General features: G+C 40.6%; 1 protein-coding gene across 1 annotated transcript in view; it reads right to left on the minus strand.

Annotated features, from left to right (window-relative positions):
• LOC114647801 (latent-transforming growth factor beta-binding protein 1-like) overlaps nt 1-19,929 on the minus strand; it is a 636,168-nt gene that overhangs the window by 41,325 nt on the left and 574,914 nt on the right. The window contains exons 23-27 of the mRNA XM_028796447.2: nt 17,612-17,734; nt 14,918-15,049; nt 14,308-14,433; nt 5,619-5,771; nt 770-982 (exon numbers count right to left, since the gene is read on the minus strand). Of these exons, the coding sequence (XP_028652280.2) occupies nt 770-982; nt 5,619-5,771; nt 14,308-14,433; nt 14,918-15,049; nt 17,612-17,734 (747 nt within the window). The remainder of the gene's footprint in view (nt 1-769; nt 983-5,618; nt 5,772-14,307; nt 14,434-14,917; nt 15,050-17,611; nt 17,735-19,929) is intronic.

Raw genomic sequence — 19,929 nt, forward strand, 5'->3', positions numbered from 1 at the left:
ACCTCATACACCAGGGGTGTCCAACTCTGTTGGGCCACAGTGGCTGCAGGTTTTCATTCTAACCATTTTCTTAATTAGTGAGCTGTTTCTGCTGATAATTGACTCATTTTGCCTTGGGTTTACCTGATGTGACTCAGACCCCTTAGTCGTTTCACACAAAACAAGTCGCCACACGACCAGCTAACCTGAAAATAAAGAAAGGTGAAGGTCTCGGTCATGTTAAACTACTCAGGTCACCAAAACATCTTCACGGTGGTCTTAGAAAAAACAGGAAATCAACACTCTGCTATGGCAGAATGAGAGCAGCAACAAGTTATGATATTCAATGACGGCTTTAATTAACAGTAAGAATCTGCTTCTCATTAAGAAACTGGTTGGCGTGAAATTGATGGGAGTCTGTGATTTGGCTGGTCATCTGTTGGCTCGTTTCATATCTCATTTCTGTTTGGCTGCCATTTAATGTAAGAAACAAATCAATTCAGAGGACTGAATCCTTAAGAACAGGGCTATTAAAATGAAAGGAAAAGGAGTTAATTAGCAGTGAAAACTGCTTGCTGATTAGGAAAAGGGTTAGAATGAAAACCTGCAGACACATTGGCCCACCAGGACCAGAGCTGGACACCCCTGTCATACACCCTTAGTATTAACTGCATTCCTGGACTAACAAACAAAGTAAGGAGAAATCTGTTAAAATGAAAACACTTTTTGCAAAGGTCTTTTAGTCCAAATGTCAGTCTTTGAACTTAATGTAAAGGTGAACATGGCCTACCTGTCCCAGAGGTGGGGCAGGGGGAGATCTGACAGTTCGTTCCCCAACCCACTTCGATCGTGCAGCAGCACTCCTGCTTGGTGATGTTCTGTGCCAGCACATTGCTGCACACCATCGGGTCGTTGATGTTATAGTAGCAGTCGGTGACATTGGCTCTTCTCGGTGTGGAAGGACCCTCCCAGTTTATAACGCTGGGACTGCTTAATCCTGAATCTGAAAACAAAGGCAGAAAGTCATTTGATACTTGTGCTCCACATGACACGTACAGACTTTAAATTTCTAGAGTATCACAGTAAAATGGTTTAGTCAGAACTATATAAGCTAAATGTTGTTTACGTTAACTTTATCTCAGGATTGTTTTGCTGAATCTGTTTATTTCACTTCGGAGGCCTGGGGGGCATCAGGCACAAAGTAGGAATGATGGCTGAAATGGATTCCCATACATTATGGCATACAGTGAAGTATGAATATGAAGTAAGAGTAGCCAATAAACGTAACATGGACATCTTGTGCAACTGTGCTGCGGTACACTGGCTTTATTATAGTTCTGATGTAATGCTATTTCTGTGTACCATAATCTATTGTAAATCAAGCAAAGGGCATATCATAAAGGGTTGGAGCACCCTATATAATTATAAACAGTTAAATAGAAAAACCCCAAGATGGCGTCTGAGATGCTTTTCAAGGTGGAAGCCTGGAAGGGGCTGGTTCAGGAAGGTATAAGCGGGAAGTGATATCAGAGGTGTAAGGACAGTCAATCATCCATTCTGCGTAGGGAGGAAGAGAAAAGGCATTAGCCGACAGCGCCACCGTCTGCTTTGGAGAGTAATTATCAGTCGATAAGTCCTGAGGTTGTCTCCCAAACACACGTGTGCGACACTATATAAATGAAAATGGCAGCCGTTCGTTTGTCTATTTGTTCATCAATCACACCAAAACGATTAATTCGATTCTACACAAAATTTTACATGTGCCTTTCCATTGGTCCAATGTAAAATATAAGCTATGTGGAATATTGGAAACTGGGATTAAAATGGGATGGGGTAAAGTCAAAAAACAGTGCTGACTTAGGGACTACAGGTCCCATCATGCAGCACAAGTGCACTGGGGCTGATGCGAGAATCTAATCATCAGCATGCACAAAGTTTTGCTGTGGTCAAAGCTTTCATCTAAGGCCAGAGGTACAATGTTATCTTCTCAATCAATCTGGATAACAATTACATCGTCTGTCAGGAATAAAGCTTTTCCTCCTATTATGGGTTGTGTTAGGCCATGTTGAATTTCTAAAATACAGTTTTTTTCCACTGTTTATTTATACCCAGGCAAAGTCGGGTACTTTAGGCAAGTTTCTAATAATTTATCTTATTATTGACAAGGCTGGAGCTATTAAACTTGAGGTAACAAACAACCACAGAGAGAGAACTGCTTTGCAGGTAGTTGCAGGTCTGCATTTTATGAAATCTACAGTAATATGAAAGATCTCACAGTTCCCAAGATTCACAGCGAGCTTAGAGGAAAAAAAACAAATTAAAGGCAATCGACAGTTGTGAAAGACAGGGGCTACATGGAATCTTTAGTATTGTCTGTAGTAACTTTAGAAACTTTAGTAGGTCAGCATCTTGAGATCTTAATGTTCGCTGTAGTTTGTAAGTAATGATAAGCTGAATCCTAGACCAGAAGATTTTATCTTCTGAAAAGCCCAGCAAACGTCTGATTTACAAAACTGTAGTACAAAATGCCTGTCTTGCTGTAGATCTTAAAAGACGGTGCATTATGTGTTGAATGAACTCAGCTTATCTGGAAATGAGTTGTCAGTCAGTAATAGTGATTTCGCTGACATAGCTGCCGACAAACTGTGGAAACTGGGCTTCCGATGTGTCACTGTATCTGCTATCTCATTGATTCTTGAACAGTTCTCCATTGCCTGAATGAAACAGAGGAGTCTGTTTTGTTTTTAATAGTTAGGCCTTATTAATCCAAACTTTTGAATTTTACCATAATGGAGTCAGTGGGGCAGGATGGTGTGTCAGAGTGGGAAGTGCTGCTGATTCACAGCTACACAATTCTACAATTTCATTTTGGGTTTGTCACTCCCTGGGTTGAGTTTGCATGTTCTTCCCACGTTTTCTCCAAGCACTCCAGTTTGCCCCCCTCACTCCAAAGACAGGTATGTTAGGTCAACTGACAATTTTAGACTGGTGCCCCAAACGGATGTATATAAGTGGACCCTGAGGTGAACTGGCACCCCCACACCCATCTAGGTTTGGTCCCTGCAGTGTGCCTAATTCTACAACAGGAGTCAGCCTCCTGGAGCTTGAAGGAGAGATACATTCTTAAATTATTTATAATACAATTTCACTGTGATTACACTGGACCACAAAGACTTTGCTTCCTGAACACTTTTGGGTGTATCTTTTGGATCCTGATAACAAAAATCACCTTTAAATTTTTCAGTTACATACTGTCAGTTAATCATTTTCTAAACTGCTTTGTCCTGAACAGTGTTACGAGGGGTGATGGAGCGTATATCTATATCTATCTATTATATAGTGCATTTCACATCTATCTATCTATCTATCTATCTATCTATCTATCTATCTATCTATCTATCTATCTATCTATCTATCTATCTATCTATCTATCTATCTATCTATCTATCAAATAAAACATCATTATGAGTACACTGTAAAAGACAGCAATAATCATCATTCCTGAATAGTCCACACACAATCATGTTAACTCGAACCCACTTAAACACATTTATCAGATTATTATTAAATACTCTTCATGTCAACATAATTTATATTGACAGGGGCTACCTCGGGTACTGCATACTAGAATGATATATCATCTTACTTAGATCAGGTACACAAAAGGCAATACACAGTAAATGAAAAGCTTAAAAACTCAAAGTGTCACAAAAAGATTTTCCACTACAGCGTCTGCACCAGTCATAGGTGTTTTAGGTTGTGTTAGTGTGGAAGGAGATACTTTTGTAAACAATGTGAATGTTTAAAAACACCATTTTAAACTGACTATGTAGGAATGTGGATGAAACCTTGGACTACTGGAATTGAAGATACACAAGAACTTGAACTTGACCACTATCTCTTCAACCTAGCTATTGATGAATACAAGTGATCTTTTGATAGACATAAAAGCCCACAACTATATCGTCTGTCTTCTTGACATTTAATTTCAGCTTATTAAGGTGTCTAAGTACAGTCATATGAAAAAGTTTAGGAACCCCTCTTAATTCTTTGGATTTTTGTTTATCATTGGCTGAGCTTTCAAAGTAGCAACTTCCTTTTAATATATGACATGCCTTATGGAAACAGTACTATTTCAGCAGTGACATTAAGTTTATTGGATTAACAGAAAATATGCAATATGCACCATAACAAAATTAGACAGGTGCATAAATTTGGGCACCCCAACAAAGATATGACATCAATACTTAACAAGGGCCCCAGCCCCTGAACTAGCCACACAACCCCACAGCATGATGGAACCTCCACCAAATTTGACAGTAGGTAGCAGGTGTTTTTCTTGGAATGCAGTGTTCTTCTTCCGCCATGCAAAGCGCTTTTTGTTCTGACCAAATAACTCAAATTTTGTCTCATCAGTCCAAAGCACTTTGTTCCAAAATGAATCTGGCTTGTCTAAATGAGCATTTGCATACAACAAGCAATTCTGTTTGTGGCATGAGTGCAGAAAGGGCTTCTTTCTCATCACCCTGCCATACAGATGTTATTTGTGCAAATTGCGCTGAATTGTAGAATGATGTACAGATACACCATCTGCAGCAAGATGTTCTTGCAGATCTTTGGAGGTGATCTGTGGGTTGTCTGTAACCATTCTCACAATCCTGCTCATATGCCGCTCCTGTATTTTTCTTGGCCTGCCAGACCTGCTGGGTTTAACAGCCACTGTGCCTGTGGCCTTCCATTTCCTGATTTCATTCCTTACAGTTGAAACTGATAGTTTAAACCTCTGAGATAGCTTTTTGTAGCCTTCCCCTAAACCAGGAGACTGAACAATCTTTGTTTTCAGATCTTTTGAGAGTTGCTTTGAGGATGCCATGCTGTCACTCTTCAGACGAGAGTCAAAGGGAAGCACAACTTGCGAGTGACCACCTTAAATACCTTTACCTCTCATGATTGGACACACCTGTCTATGAAGTCCAAGGCTTATCGAGCTAATCCAACCAATTTGGTGTTGCAAGTAATCAGCATTGAGCAGTTACATGCATTCAAATCAGCACAATTACAAGGGGACCCACATTTTTGCACAGCCAGTTTTTCACATTTGATTTAATTTCATACAACTAAATACTGCTTCACTAAAAATCTTTGTTTGGAAAACACCACAGTACTCAGATGTTCCTAGGAAATGAAAGACAGACCACTGTTATCTTTTTTGTTGAAAGGAGAGTCAATTATTATGCAGGCTGAGAGGGGTTCCCAAACTTTTTCATATGACTGTATATTCTCTTATTTGAAGATCTATAGTTCTGCTCAAAGTGGTCATTATACCAGGAGTGTTGAATAGGGTGCTACTCAGTACTGAACAGTAGTCACTTTATGACAATCTCAGTGACTTTATTCAGAACTAGATAATAGTAAAACAGATGATCAGAGGCAGTACATATCATGATTATGGTTTGTGGAGACTGTCTGTATAAACATTAATTGATTAAAGACTGTGTGTATAAGTGCTACAGTGCTGGACTGTACCTCTGACTGTGTGACTGTTTTTTACTCCTTCTGCACACTTGGTAATGTGTAAACTGCTTTGGACATAAACAAACCAAAAACAAAAATGATTAAATCCTTAGAGAGAAGCATACCTGGCACTGCTGGTAATTCCCTGCTGACGCACCGCTGAATGTGGGGGTCAAACTCCTCCTCCCTTTTGGCACAAATACACAGGAAAGAGCCCTCCATGTTTTCACAAAGAGCGGTACCGCAGACACCCTGCATGCTTTGACACTCGTTAATGTCTAAAATAGAGAGGAACAAGGAGAAGGTCTGAGTGATTTCTGTGATAGATAGATAGATAGATAGATAGATAGATAGATAGATAGATAGATAGATAGATAGATAGATAGATAGATAGATAGATAGATAGATAGATAGATAGATAGATAGATAGATAGATAGATAGATAGATAGATAGATAGATAGATAGATACTTTATTAATCCCAAGGGGAAATTCACATACTCCAGCAGCAGCATATTGATAAAAACAATATTAAACTAAAGATTGATAACAATGCAGGTATACAGACAGACAATAACTTTGTATAATTTTAACGTTTACCCCCCCGGGTGGAATTGAAGAGTTGCATAGTGTGAGGGAGGAACAATCTCCTTAGTCTGTCAGTGGAGCAGGACGGTGACAGCAGTCTGTCACTGAAGCTGCTCCTCTGTCTGGAGATGATACTGTTAAGTGGATGCAGTGGATTCTCTATTATTCATAGGAGCCTGCTCAGTGCCCGTCGCTGTGCCACAGATGTCAAACTGTCCAGCTCTGTGCCTACAATAGAGCCTGCCTTCCTCACCAATTTGTCCAGGTGTGAGGTGTCCCTCTTCTTTATGCTGCCTCCCCAAGACACCACCACGTAGAAGACGGCACTCGCCACAACCATCTGATAGAACATCTGCAGCATCTTATTGCAGATATTGAAGGACGGCAGCCTTCTAAGGAAGTATAGTCGGTTCTGTCCTTCCTTACAAAGAGCATCAGTATTGGCAGTACAGTCCAATTTATCATCCAGCTGCACTCCCAGGTATTTATAGGTTTGCACGCTTTGCGCACAGTCACCTCTGATGATCACGGGGTCCATGAGGGGTTATTCGTGTGTTGCTGTAATTAAAGTACCTTCCAAGTATGCTGCAGATACAATTAGCCATTTTCATGTTTTTGTATTTTTTTTTCTTGGCTAAACTCCCATCCTGTTATCCTAAACAATTTCAGAATCGTGAAAGAAAAGCATCTGTAGTGTCCCTCTGTGTTCTGATTCTTAACAAAAACATCCTGTTTTTATCCACTGATAAAACACGATAAGGAAAATGGACCCAAGTAATCAAAAGTGATAAAGGACCAAAGTTTTCATATGCCATAACAGCACTTATGCTTGTAGCCGGTACTTCAAATCTGATGTGTACATAAAGTTTACATGCTGACTTAAGACCGATGCCATTCAAGTTCAAGTTCAAGCACTTTATTGTCATTGTGTAGCACAGCGTAATTACTTTTTTGTGACAGCCCCAAGGTGCATTTAAAGAAAAGTCAAATACTTCCAAATATGTCGTATACAGTGTTAAGTGATCAAGTAACCAGAGCAAATTATTATTGCTCAAAGTATAGCAGCATAAATTGTTGTTGCACTTGTTAATGAATAGTACATTACATATTATATATTGTATTACATTAGTATATTGCACATTACCAATATAGCTTATTGCACATGTTCAATTAAAAATGATCTCAGACTGAGGAGATTCAGAGTTCAGAAAGTTTATGGCAGATGGGAAAAAGCTATTTTTTAGTCTCAGATATTCTTTAACAAAACAGTTAACAAGGCAGAGACAATCCCCTGTTTTATTCTAAGGAACTACTACCCTTAAGGATGCGTTTTCTAAACGGTTTCTAAACGTTTTCTAAAGGTGCCAAGTCCACCTCAAAAAACTTTTTATGAGAACAGGCCATTGAGGCCTGCAAACCTCGTCAGTCATAGATCCACCTACAGTAATTCCACCAAAACAACATCAAGTCGAGTTTTGAAAGTCCCTAAAGTCTTACTGTCTACCACACTACTTGGTAGCTTAGTCCAAGTGTCTATTGTTCTTTGTGTAAAGAAAATCTTTCTAATGTTTGTGTGAAGTTTACCCTTAACAAGTTTCCAACTGTGTCCCCGTGTTCTTGACGATCTCATTTTAAAGTCACAGTCTCGATCCACTGGACTAATTCCCTTCATAATTTGAAACACTTCCTCGTAATCTCCGTTTGCATGGCCTGGACATGTTCAATTCCTTCAGTGTCTCCTCATAGCTCATACCTCTTGGACCCTGAATTGGTCTGGTCGCTCTTCTGTGGACTTCCTCTAGTGCTGTTATGTCTTTTTTGTAATATGGATTCCTAAACTATACGCAGTATTCCAGGTGTGTTATAAAGATTAGGTGTAACCTCCATTGACTTGTACTCCACACACCAGGGTGCTATATAACAACATTCTTCTGACCTTTTTTATTAAACATTACTTTGCACAGCAAGTGGTTTTTAGCAATTTACTCACTTGTGTCTGAATTATCAGTTTCTAAACTTTCCCACTGTTCTTTTGTTCCAGGCTGCTTATTCTTAAAATGCATTTGTTTCCCGGACTTAATTATGTTAGCACCCTTCTTCACTTACCACCCCCAACTATTATTGGTCCAATATTAAGTTCCTGCTCTTTGGATTTTTCTGGAAAACTGGCACATAAACATCCTAGTCTAATTAGACATTAAGTAAAGAGAGGAATAGCTTTACCAGACATGGAACTCTGTCACTCAGCCTTGTATTGGATTCAGACTGTCTGTGACTTTCTGATAATCCTTCTTTCCATCTCCTAAATAAATCCAATATTGCTGCTCCCAGACCTGTGTCTACTCTGCTGATCACCTTACTAAAATTAAAAATGTCAAAATTCACACCTTGGCTCAGTAACATCTTACACATTGACAATGTGCCAGAGTGTGGAAATACAGCCCGATTCACGCCCATCAAGGCCTTTCCAAACTCCTAATTTTTTATCATCCAACTCTATGTATTGGAGGTAACCCATTAACCTTCCCACTGTGGTCCAGTTGAGGCAACTACACACTTTGAAATATTTTTGATGTCTTGTTTCTTTTCTTTTCTTTTTTTATCTCATGCTTAAGTCCTTTAAAATCTTGTTGTGTTCTCTACTTCTCCCAAAATCCCTTAATCAACGCCGGACTGAGCTGTTCTCTCATGACGCCAGTAGCAGCCCGACAGTAGAACCAGAAAATATTCAGACCCCTTCACTTTTTCTCATTTTGTTATGATGGAGACTTATGCTATGTAAGTCATCATTTATCATTACCATCATCAAACAACACTCAATACCCTAGAATGACAAAGCAAAAGCAGGATTGTAGGAATTTCTGCAAATTTATCAAAAATATCCATCCATCCATCCTCTTCCGCTTATCCGAGATCGGGTCGCGGGAGCAGCAGCTTGAGCAGAGATGCCCAGACTTCCCTCTCCCCAGCCACTTCTTCTAGCTCTTCCAGGAGAATCCCGAGGCGTTCCCAGGCCAGCCGAGAGACGCCAGGGAGGCGTCCAGGAGGCATCCTGATCAGATGCCCGAGCCACCTCATCTGACTCCTCGCGATGCGGAGGAGCAGCGGCTCTACTCTGAGCCCCTCCCGGATGACTGAGCTTCTCACCCTATCTTTAAGGGAAAGCCCAGACACCCTGCGGAGGAAACTCATTTCAGCCGCTTGTATTCGCAATCTCGTTCTTTTGGTCACTACCCATAGCTCATGACCATAGGTGAGGGTAGGAACATAGATCGACTGGTAAATTGAGAGCTTTGCCTTACGGCTCCACTCCTTTTTCACCACGACAGACCGATGCAGAGCCCATATCACTGCGGACGCCGCACCGATCCACCTGTCGATCTTCCACTCCATTCTTCCCTCACTCGTGAACAAGACCCCGAGATACTTGAACTCCTCCACTTGGGGCAAGATCTTGCTCCCAACCCTGAGAGGGCACTCCACCCTTTTCTGGCTGAGGACCATGGTCTCAGATTTGGAGGTGCTATATTATTATATATACAGGTGTCTCACCTCGTATATGGTGGTTGGAAGACAAAATGTAATCAATGAACCTTTGGTAGCGCGAGATCGAATCATACTTCCACTACTACATATAAAGCTAGGCCTGAGGAAACAATTTGTAAAGGCTTTGAATAAAGATGGTTTGTGCATTGAATACATAGCACATAAGTTACCTGGTCCTACCATGGAAGAACAGAAGGCAGGAATTTTCAATGGTCCACAGATCAGACAACTTATAAATGACCAATGAATGAAATCAAATCATGTGCCTGGTTTTCATTTCTTCTTGTTGTGAAAAACTTTCTTGGCAACAAGAAAGCAGACAACTACACACAATTAGTAGAGGACATGCTCTTTCATTTCAACAGGCTTGGCTGTAACATGAGTTCTAAATTCCATTATCTGCACAGCCACTTAGATCGCTTTCCAGAGAACCTTAGTGACGTAAGCGAGGAGCAAGGTGAGAGATTTCACCAAGACATAAAATCAATGGAGGCCAGATACCAAGGAAGATGGGATGCACACATGATGGCAGACTATTGTTGGAATGTTATGCGGGATTATCCTGGCATATCCCACTCTTGGAAATCTTACAGAAGGAACTTTTTGTATGTTTAATGACTGGAAAGTTTGTATCATAAATCTGTGCTTTTGGTATGAAATAAGTAGATTTTTTGTAGTACAATTTTCTTTTAATGTTTAATATGTTTCCTTCATCCTTAAAAGAAATTAATTTAAACACTACATTAAAATAACCTGATTTTTTTATGGGCGACCCGAGTGAAGAGTGGTAAATGGCATATGTTCTGATCTCAAAAACTACAGGGTTAGGGAAAAACTGGGGGCATTTTTGGAATCAGCGGGTCAAATATACCCAGAAACAGGTCTAACATTTGAGGCACCAATACGTGTGTTGGCCAGTGTTATTAAAGGCACACACCTGTCTACATGTATAGAAGGTCTCACAGCTGAGCAACAACCAATCCATGAGGTTGAAGGAATTGCCAGTGGAGCTTAGCGACAGAATTGTGTTGAGGCACAGACTGGGGATGGCTAAGAAAAACAGGTTCTGCAGTACTGAAGGATGTCAAGAGCACAGTGGCCTCCATAATTTTTACATGGAAGACACACTGGAACAACTTTGACTCTTCCTAGAGGTGGCCACCCAGCAAAACTAAACAATCATGGGAGAAGGGCTATAATAAGAGTAATGTCCAAGAACCCGATGGTTACTCTAACGGAGCACCAAAGAACTTGTTTGTAGATGGGAGAAACATCCAGAAGAACAACCATCACTGCAACACTCCACTGATCTGGGCTTTCTGAAAGAGTGTCAAGACAGAAGCCTCTCCTCAGTTAAAAAAAAAACACTTAAGAGTTTGCAAAAAGTCACAGAAAGAAATCTCAGACTGTGAGAAACAAGATTCTCTGCTCTGATGAAACCAAGATTAGCATCATGTCTGGGGGAAACCAGCAGCTATGTCCTGCAAAGACGAGTGTGCATGTAGAGAAGAACTGAAAATCTCATACTGACCTTTAAGTATTTTGACACTCTTGTTATCCTTCTGCTGTGAAACATTCTGACCTGTCATTGTTTACACATGTATTATCATACACTGATAATTTCTCTATTATCTATAGGCCTATCTTTTATTTATTATTTATTTATTATATTACATATCTTACACATCAATATTGCTGCTACTTCTTTGTCTTGTCATTGCACAAGGTCTTCTCTTGTTTGTGTTTTCATTTTAAATTTTAATTTTAATTCTATTTTTAATTTATTATTTGCACTTCATGTTGTTACACTGTGGACCCTGAGCTTCGCAATTTCGTCTATCTGTATACTTGTATATGGCTGAGATGACAATAAAGTTCACTTTGACTTTGACTTTGACTTGAGCTGCTCACCACCTGTGCAAAACCACTGCAGTGGTGAAACGTGGTGATGGCAGTATCATGCTGTGAGGCTGTGGACTGGGAGACTAGATGGGGTTGAGGGAAAGCTGAACACAGCAAAGTATAGAGATATCCTTAATGAAAACCTGCTCCAGAGGAGGACTCTGGACCTCAGGATGGGCTGAGGGTCACCTTCCAACTGGACAATGACCCTAAGCACAAAGCAGAAACAACACTAGGAGTAGCTTAGGGACAACTCTGGGAATGCCCTAGAGATGCTCAGACCAGAATCCAACCAAACACCTCTGGATAGACCTGAATATGGTCGACACTCAATGACAGAGCTTGAGAGGATCTGTAGAGAAGAATGACAGACAATCTTCAAATCCAGGTGGGCAAAACTTGTTGTGTCAGAGCTGAGAAGACTCCAGACTGGAATCACTGCCAGGGATGCCCAGTAAAGGGTCTGAATACTGGTGTCAATGCGAGATTGCAGTTTTTTATTTTTAATGAATTTGCATAAAAATCTAAAATGCTGTTGTCACTTTGTCATACTGGGGCATCAAGTGTTTTTAATATGAGAAAAAAATGAATTTCTGAACACTTCTTGTAGGCGCATTTGCACAATATTTCACACCACACTTTGCCTGTGCAATCTATTTAGCAAGGTGATCTATCTATGACCGCTACTTTCCAATGGTTGATTATAATAAAAAACAATAAAATAAATAAACCTTATGCATACTGCTAAATTATTCAATTAAAGTTTGTACACAGTGTTGAAAAGGCAATACAGTATTTATGTGTTGTTTCCCTTTAATTAAGTTGTCATCCACCTTGAATTTATTAGTCATTGTGATTGGCCTGTGCTGACTTGGAACTTGGCCAATCAGAGTGCTTCACTTTGAACCTTATAGATTAGTTTGGTGGCATCTTAACAGCAGAGTAAGAGCTTCGTTTACTAAATGTGAAAGTTTGTATAATTATGTATAAAGTAAGTGGAATTTAATTGTTTGTTCTTAAAGTATATTGTTTATGTGTTAAAGTTCGTAATTTGAATATATATAATATTTCAGTGCAGTTTCTAAAATATAGACATTTTGAAGAAGCTAAAGCATAATTGAACAAATGCTGTTTGGAGTTTCACACACATTGTTTGATATAGAATTACAGTATTACAGTTTCCTCGTGTATAATATGTACAGTACATACTGTACATTAAGAATAATTTACTTATTTAAGTTGAGTAAATACTTTATAGTTTTAACGTTCTAGCAATTTCCTGTTATTGATGTTATCTTGAGTGTAGTACGTCATCTAGTGGATAAATAAAGTACCCTGTTAATAACTAATGTTAACACTGACACATTTAAGAGAAAGAAACTGTGACAGCTAATTTATGTTTATTATTTTATTTAGACCATACCTTTACATTTGTATAACTTTGGAATAAATTAATAAATAGATTTTGGACATCTTCATCCATCTCTGACCAGATGTGCGTAGTGGTTATAATGTAACCTCGAACCAACTTAATTCTTCACTACACACAGATTATTTTCCACACAATGTAAATGATTTATTATGGGATTTACCTCAGACCTTTATACTATTTTGTCATTTTGAGACATTAGGCACATTCTTCGTACAATTTGAGAATGCCTTGTCATAGCTACTTTTTGGTCCAGGATTGCCTCTTTTCTGTCTTCTGCTATCAGTATACATCTCTTACCTTATCATTTTCTTCTGCTTGATATTTTTTCCCTCTCACTTAATCTTTTCCAACTTAGGTTTTTCCTCCATGCCACCTGCACTCCAGAACAGGTCACCCACCTGAAGCTAAGCATGTTCAGGCCTGGCCAGTACTTGAATGGGAGACCATCTAGGAGAAGCTTGGCTTGCTGCTGGATGAGGTGTTTGTGAGGCCAGCAGGGGGCACTTACACTGTGGTCTGAATGTGGATCCCAATGCCCCAACACAGTGACGAGGACACTGTACTGTAAATATGATACCGCCCTTCAGATAAGATATAAAAACTGAAGTCCTGACTCTCTGTGGTCATTAAAGATCTCAGGACATCAGGTGTTTCCTGATGTCTTGACTAAAGTGCCCATCACAGACTGGTCATTCTGGTCACCTAATAACCCCCTATTTCTAACTGACCAATTCTCTCTCTCACCTTTTCATCATCACCTAATCACTAATATGTGATGATCGTACTGGCACAAAATGGCTGCCGTCGCATTATCTAGGTGGACGCTGCACATTGGCGGGGAGCCCCCGACCATGCAAAGTACTTGGAATGTCTTGAAAAATGCTACATAAAGGTAATGTCTTCTTTACATCTCCTACATTCTCATGCTGATAAATCCATTTCAATAATCTGTTGGAAATCCACAGACTCCTCATCAGCATTAACATCCTTTCTCAATTTAACCCTTCTGGAGCAATCAACAGCAAGGATTAATATGTGACTAGCATTAGCAAGTAGCAACATCGGTTCAAAGTCATTCAGAATGAGGCTTTGGATGGCACATACTGCTGATCAGGAAAATCCCACCCGGGCACAGGGGCCCAGTCAGCTTGGCTGCCCATTTCATTTGTTTTTACAGGCTTCTCTAGTAATTTATTAATGTGAATTACTTTGGAGGGGGCACATGGTGGTGGTGCATGCAGTTCTTTCTTAAATTTGGTTGTCTTACATTTTTAATAAACAACTGATCACAAAAAAGAAACCTTTCCAAACAGCAAAGAAAATAAGCAGGGATCACTGAAGACATACCTGTGCAGCTTTTGCCATCAGGGGCCGATTCATAGCCTTGATCACATAAACACTGATAGGTGCCCATCAGGTTGCGGCAGAAAGCATGGTCACCACAGATTGTAGCATTGACACACTCATTGATATCTGTCAAAAGAAAAATGCTGAAGATTTTGATTACATTTTATTTCAGGAGAAAAAAAAATCATATACGCACACACAAAAATTCCAAATCAGAAGGTGCCATAACTCGATGGGATTACGTTATAGAAAGTAACTTAACTCTAAATGAACATAGCGAGGACTTCATTAAATAGGACAGTGAAAGTCCTCCTAAAGGAGGCTGTGTAGCTAAGATACATGGCAAAAACAAGATGGCACCAGATGCTGAGGTGGCTCATCGTGTGGTGGGTGCAGCAACGCGCTGTATCAGTGCAGGCTCCCTACCATCATGATTGTAGAGAATACAGTGCTTCTGCTTCACAGCTTTGGAGCCCCTGGTTCCATTCCTGGTCTGGCGATGACCTTCACTTGTTGTCTTACCTTAATGAATGAAGCTTTGGACCACTTTTCTTCATTTTTGCCTGAGGCCCACATTTTTGTGATGAGGTGTACCTGATACAACACTTACCTATGCAGGCACCACTGGCTGTCAGACGGTGTCCTGGCTCACAACTGGCAATGCAGCGATATGATCCAATTGTATTTTCACAGCGTTGGGAGGCACACACCGCTCCCCTGGACTCTGCGCATTCATCCAAATCTGAGGGAATCAAAAATACAGCATCACTAGTGACTTTAAATTGGTCTGATGTGAGTGATGGTGGTTAATGCTGCTGCCTGATGGACCCAGCTTTCTGGGTTTCAATGTCCTTTACTGATCTTGGTCTGGGTGGAGTATGCATGTTCTTCACACTTATTTGTGTATTTTTTCCAAGAGTATGTTGGGTTTCATCCTGCAAGATTAAAGGAGTTAAACTTTTTCAGTTCCCTGACTTTAACCCGAGTGTTAGAAGTCAGAATTTTATGCAATTACGGTTAAGCCCAAGTCAGATTCGAATTGACGTGTAATGATCTACTTCACATTTTTAACTCCAAATAATGTTCAGGACAGTGTTCTACTGCCATCTAGTGGATGAAATAACATCATGCTGTAAAAAATCATGAACATTTTAATGTGTTTTACCACTCTAAGGTAACTCATCAATATTCATGAGTGAGTCGGAGCCTCCAACTAAAACCACAATGACAAACAAAAAGCCGTAAAGTCAGAAACTGAACCATTGCTTGAATCAAGCGATAGTGATGACGATGTGCTTTTATCATCAGATGACATGGAAAGTGAAACTGATGCATAATACAGCACTGTATGATCAAACAACCGTCTTATGCCCAGTGAAATTGGTCGCGTGAAGCTTCAGAATGGTGTGACAGTAGCTGCCTAACCAAAAGGTAACATAATTGTGACTCCAGTGTGGTGCTGAGGTGTCACCCATTGCACTGCTGCACTCAGGTCCCAATCCGGATGGTTCGTCATGTGGTGGGTGTGGCAATGTGTTGTAAAATCAGTGCCTGCTCCCAACCTCTCTCTCTGAGTGCAAGGACAAGCAAGATGTTAGCCACCTAATCACCGTTCACAATGCTGCAACTGTCAATTTTTGCGTAAGGGGAAACATGGAAGTCTCTAAACCTTGCACTTTGGCAGCCTGCAACTGTACAAGGAGTGCATTCATCGTTCAGGTCAGGCACTGAGATTTTGCCCTCTCATGAACAAGCAACAGAAAAATATTATAAGAGAAGTGTGCAAAGAAACTCACTTCTACTGTCATGATTGTAACATCAGGAGGTGTGTTCTTGACTGTCTCAAAATATATCACATAAAGGTCGTGTACTAAATCTACATCCATACAGCAGTGGACACTAGACATTGTGTTCCTTCTGTATTTATGTTGACATTTTGGTATTGTCACACACGTGCGATCGGGAGGCAGCTTAAGGGCCTGAATAATAGTAATTCCATGGCGAGATGCACAGACTTTTTTTCTCAATCCCTTGCAGACCATCCACGGGAAATCCCACAGCATCCCGACACCTGTGATAATAATGTCACTTCCGGTCCTGGTGCCTCTGTTGACGTCACTTCTGGTTGTGGTGCCTCTGATGATGTCACTTCCTGTCTCGGCACATAAAGCCGCCATCTTTGACAACATGCCTCAGTTTTGTTTTGGACTCAGACCTGTAAACAACTCCTAAGAATTACCCATTTGCAGCCAAGGAATAATATATGGGTGGCTGCCCCAAACCTTTCTTGATGTTTTTTGCTCGTTCTTCAGTATTTACATATTTATGTTACACATTTTTTGGCTAATTTTTCCAGGGGTGAACAAAACCCTAAAGAGGCTGTTCAAAAGGCAATTAAGAGGTGATGTGGCTGAAGTTTTTAAATTACAGAAGGAATTAGTACAATGGATTCCAGCTTTTACTTTAAAATGAGTTCAACCAGAACACAGGGATAGGGTTGGAAAGTTGTAAAGTGTAAATTCGCACAAGTGTTTTTCTTCAGGCAGAGAACCACAGACATATGGTGTAAATTACCCAAGTAGTGTGGAAAAGAGAGTCAACTTTAAAGAGCTCAACTTGATGTTATTTTGGAGAAAATAGGTAGATGAGACTGGTGAGCTTTGTCGGGCGGAGTAATGGTCTGTTTTCGTCACAGTTTTCCTAACGTTCTAATCTCTTCAAAGGTATGAGTGTCTGGTTAACTGGCGATTCTAAATCGGCCCAATGCGAGTGTGAGCATATGCAGGAGCGAGTGCTACAATTAACTGCTACCATATCTAGAGCTGGTTGCTTGACTGTAGTCAAAACATCAGAGATACACCCTAACCTCCCACAACTGTAAATTGGCTGTAAAGTGAATTTGAACAGAATCTGTGAAGTACTTGTTTAATAACAGATGGCAGCACAGATAAGGGAATTCAGAGGACCAGCGGGCAATAGCCCAGCAGGTGTAGGCAGGTGAGGACCTTTGTTGGGTGTCTGAACTGTTAAGAGAAGGACACATAATAAATGTGCCAATAAATTGGAGTCACCAATTCCAAGTGTATCACAGCAAGCTAGAGACTTCTAAGCTGATCCTTGACATCGATTAAGACTCTCAAGAGAGTGTAACTGGGTGTAACTGAGCTGGTTAAGTTGGAAGACAAGGAAACACAGTTTTCAAGCATTCATTTCTAATTACTACATTGGGGGGGCTGTGTTTTAGCCAATCGACGACATTCATCAACATCATGTTATGAAAAATGACCAGATGAGAGTTACTTACCAAGGCAAGTATTCCTCTCGGGATTGGCGGCAAATCCAGTCTTGCAGGAACACTCAAAGGAACCTTCTGTGTTGATGCAATGGCCATCCTGGCAGAGATCAGATCGAGTACACTCATCTATATCTATAAACAAGAAGGTGACCAGAGAACCCTGAGTTAACAGGAAAGCTCCACAATTTGTTGCCATGGGTGAGCAGAGATTTGAGAAATTTCAGAATCTTTGAATGTACACAGAAAAGCTGTCAAAGAAGTTCACCCTTCTTTAAAAACCACATTTACTTTCTTGCAAAAGGAATTTACATTTATAAAGACCGTATGGCTTCGGCTGACCCATGAAACAGAGATATCCCAAATCAAAACAACAACAACAACAACAACATTTATTTATATAGCACATTTTCATACAAAAAGTAGCTCAAAGTGCTTTACATAATGAAGAAAAGAAGAATAAAAGACAAATAAGAAATTAAAATAAGACAACCTTAGTTAACATAAAAAGGAGTAAGGTCCGATGGCCAGGGTGGACAGAAAAAACAAAAAAAAACTCCAGAAGGCTGGAGAAAAAAAATAAAATCAGATAAGCAATGCCTGATCAGTTAGCTTGAGCATGTTAGACAACAAGAACTTCAGCAAACATCAAACCTTTATCTAATGGGTTGTTACACCATACACAAAACAAAGAGAGAATGTAAAGTTACTTGTCTCTTAGAGACTTTCAATACAGTACTATTTATAAGGACAATACTTTTCTACTAGTTATATATCAGTGTTCGGCAAGCATGTGTTAATTTAATAACTCATACTGATACATCATTCACACATTCACAGATGTAGGTTCAACAAGAAGTCTAGAAAAATTACATCTTTTATTGGCTAACTGAACAGATTACAATATGCACGCTTTCGAAGCAACTCAGGCCCCTTCTTCAGGCAGGTTGTAATTAGCTAATAATAGGTGTCACTTTGCTTGACTTGTCATTGCATCTGGATCGGTTCGCAGCCAAGTGTGAAGCGGCTGGGATGGAAATCAGCACCTCCAAATCTGAGACCATGGTTCTCAGCCAGAAAAGGGTGGAGTGCCCTCTCAGGGTCCAAAGTGCCCAAAGTGGAGGAGTTCAAGTATTTCGGGGTCTTGTTCACGAGTGAGGGAAGAATGGAGCGGGAGATCGACAGGCAGATCGGTGCAGCATTCTCAGTGATGCGGGCTCTGCATTGGTCTGTCGTCGTGAAAAAGGAGCTGAGCCGTAAGGCAAAGCTCTCAATTTACGGGTTGATCTATGTTCCTACCCTTACCTATGGTCATGAGCTGGGGGTAGTGACCAAAAGAACGAGATTGCGAATACAAGCAGCTGAAATGAGTTTCCTCCGCAGGGTGTCTGGGCTTTCCCTTAAAGATAGGGTGAGAAGCTCAGTCATCAGGGAGGAACTCAGAGTAGAGCCGCTGCTCCTCCGCATCGAGAGGAGTCAGATGAGGTGGCTCGGGCATCTGATCAGGATGCCTCCTGGACGCCTCCCTGGTGAGGTGTTCCAGGCACATCTAATCGGGAGGAGGCCCCGGGGAAAACCCAGGACACGCTGTAGGGACTATGACTCTCGGCTGGCCTGGGAATGCCTTGGGATTCCCCCAGAAGAGCTAGAAGAAGTGGTCAGGGAGAGGGAAGTCTGGGCATATCTGCTCAAGCTGCTGCCCCCGCGACCCGATCTCGGATAAGCGGAAGAGGATGGATGGATGGATGGTCATTCCATCCATAATGGCTCACACAGTACAACACCCAAGTACTACAGGTGGAGGTTTGAAAAGTATGTGAACATCTAGCCTGACTTCAACAAAAACTCATTGGAGTGTCAGGAGTTGACAAAGCTGGAGTATTCCAATCAATATAACGAAATTGGAGGTGTGGTTTAGAGACACTTGAACCAATAGAGAAAGAGTCAGACATTTTGAATTTGCTATTCACAAGAAGCATCTACTGTTGCAAAACATTCCTCACAAAAAAGAGACGTTAGAAGATCTACGATCAAGAACTATCAATTTGCATGAAGCTGGTAAGGGTTACAAAGTCATTTGAAACAGTTTAGCTTTCATCAGTCCACAGTTAGACAAGCTGTATATGAATGGATATGAGTTAGTAGTGTGGCTACTCTCACTAGAAGTGGGTGCCCAGTCAAGATGACTCAAAAGGCACAACACACCATGTTTTTGAGAGGCGTTATTGGCGCTGTCTCCCACATTGCTAGAGGTGTGGTTTCTTGGGTCGTGACTGCGGGTAATCGGTGCGACAAGATAAAAAGACAGCTTGGGATTCCTTTTGTTATCC

This window comes from Erpetoichthys calabaricus, chromosome 1 (genome assembly GCF_900747795.2).
Source record: "Erpetoichthys calabaricus chromosome 1, fErpCal1.3, whole genome shotgun sequence".
NCBI classification, from domain to species: domain Eukaryota; kingdom Metazoa; phylum Chordata; class Cladistia; order Polypteriformes; family Polypteridae; genus Erpetoichthys; species Erpetoichthys calabaricus.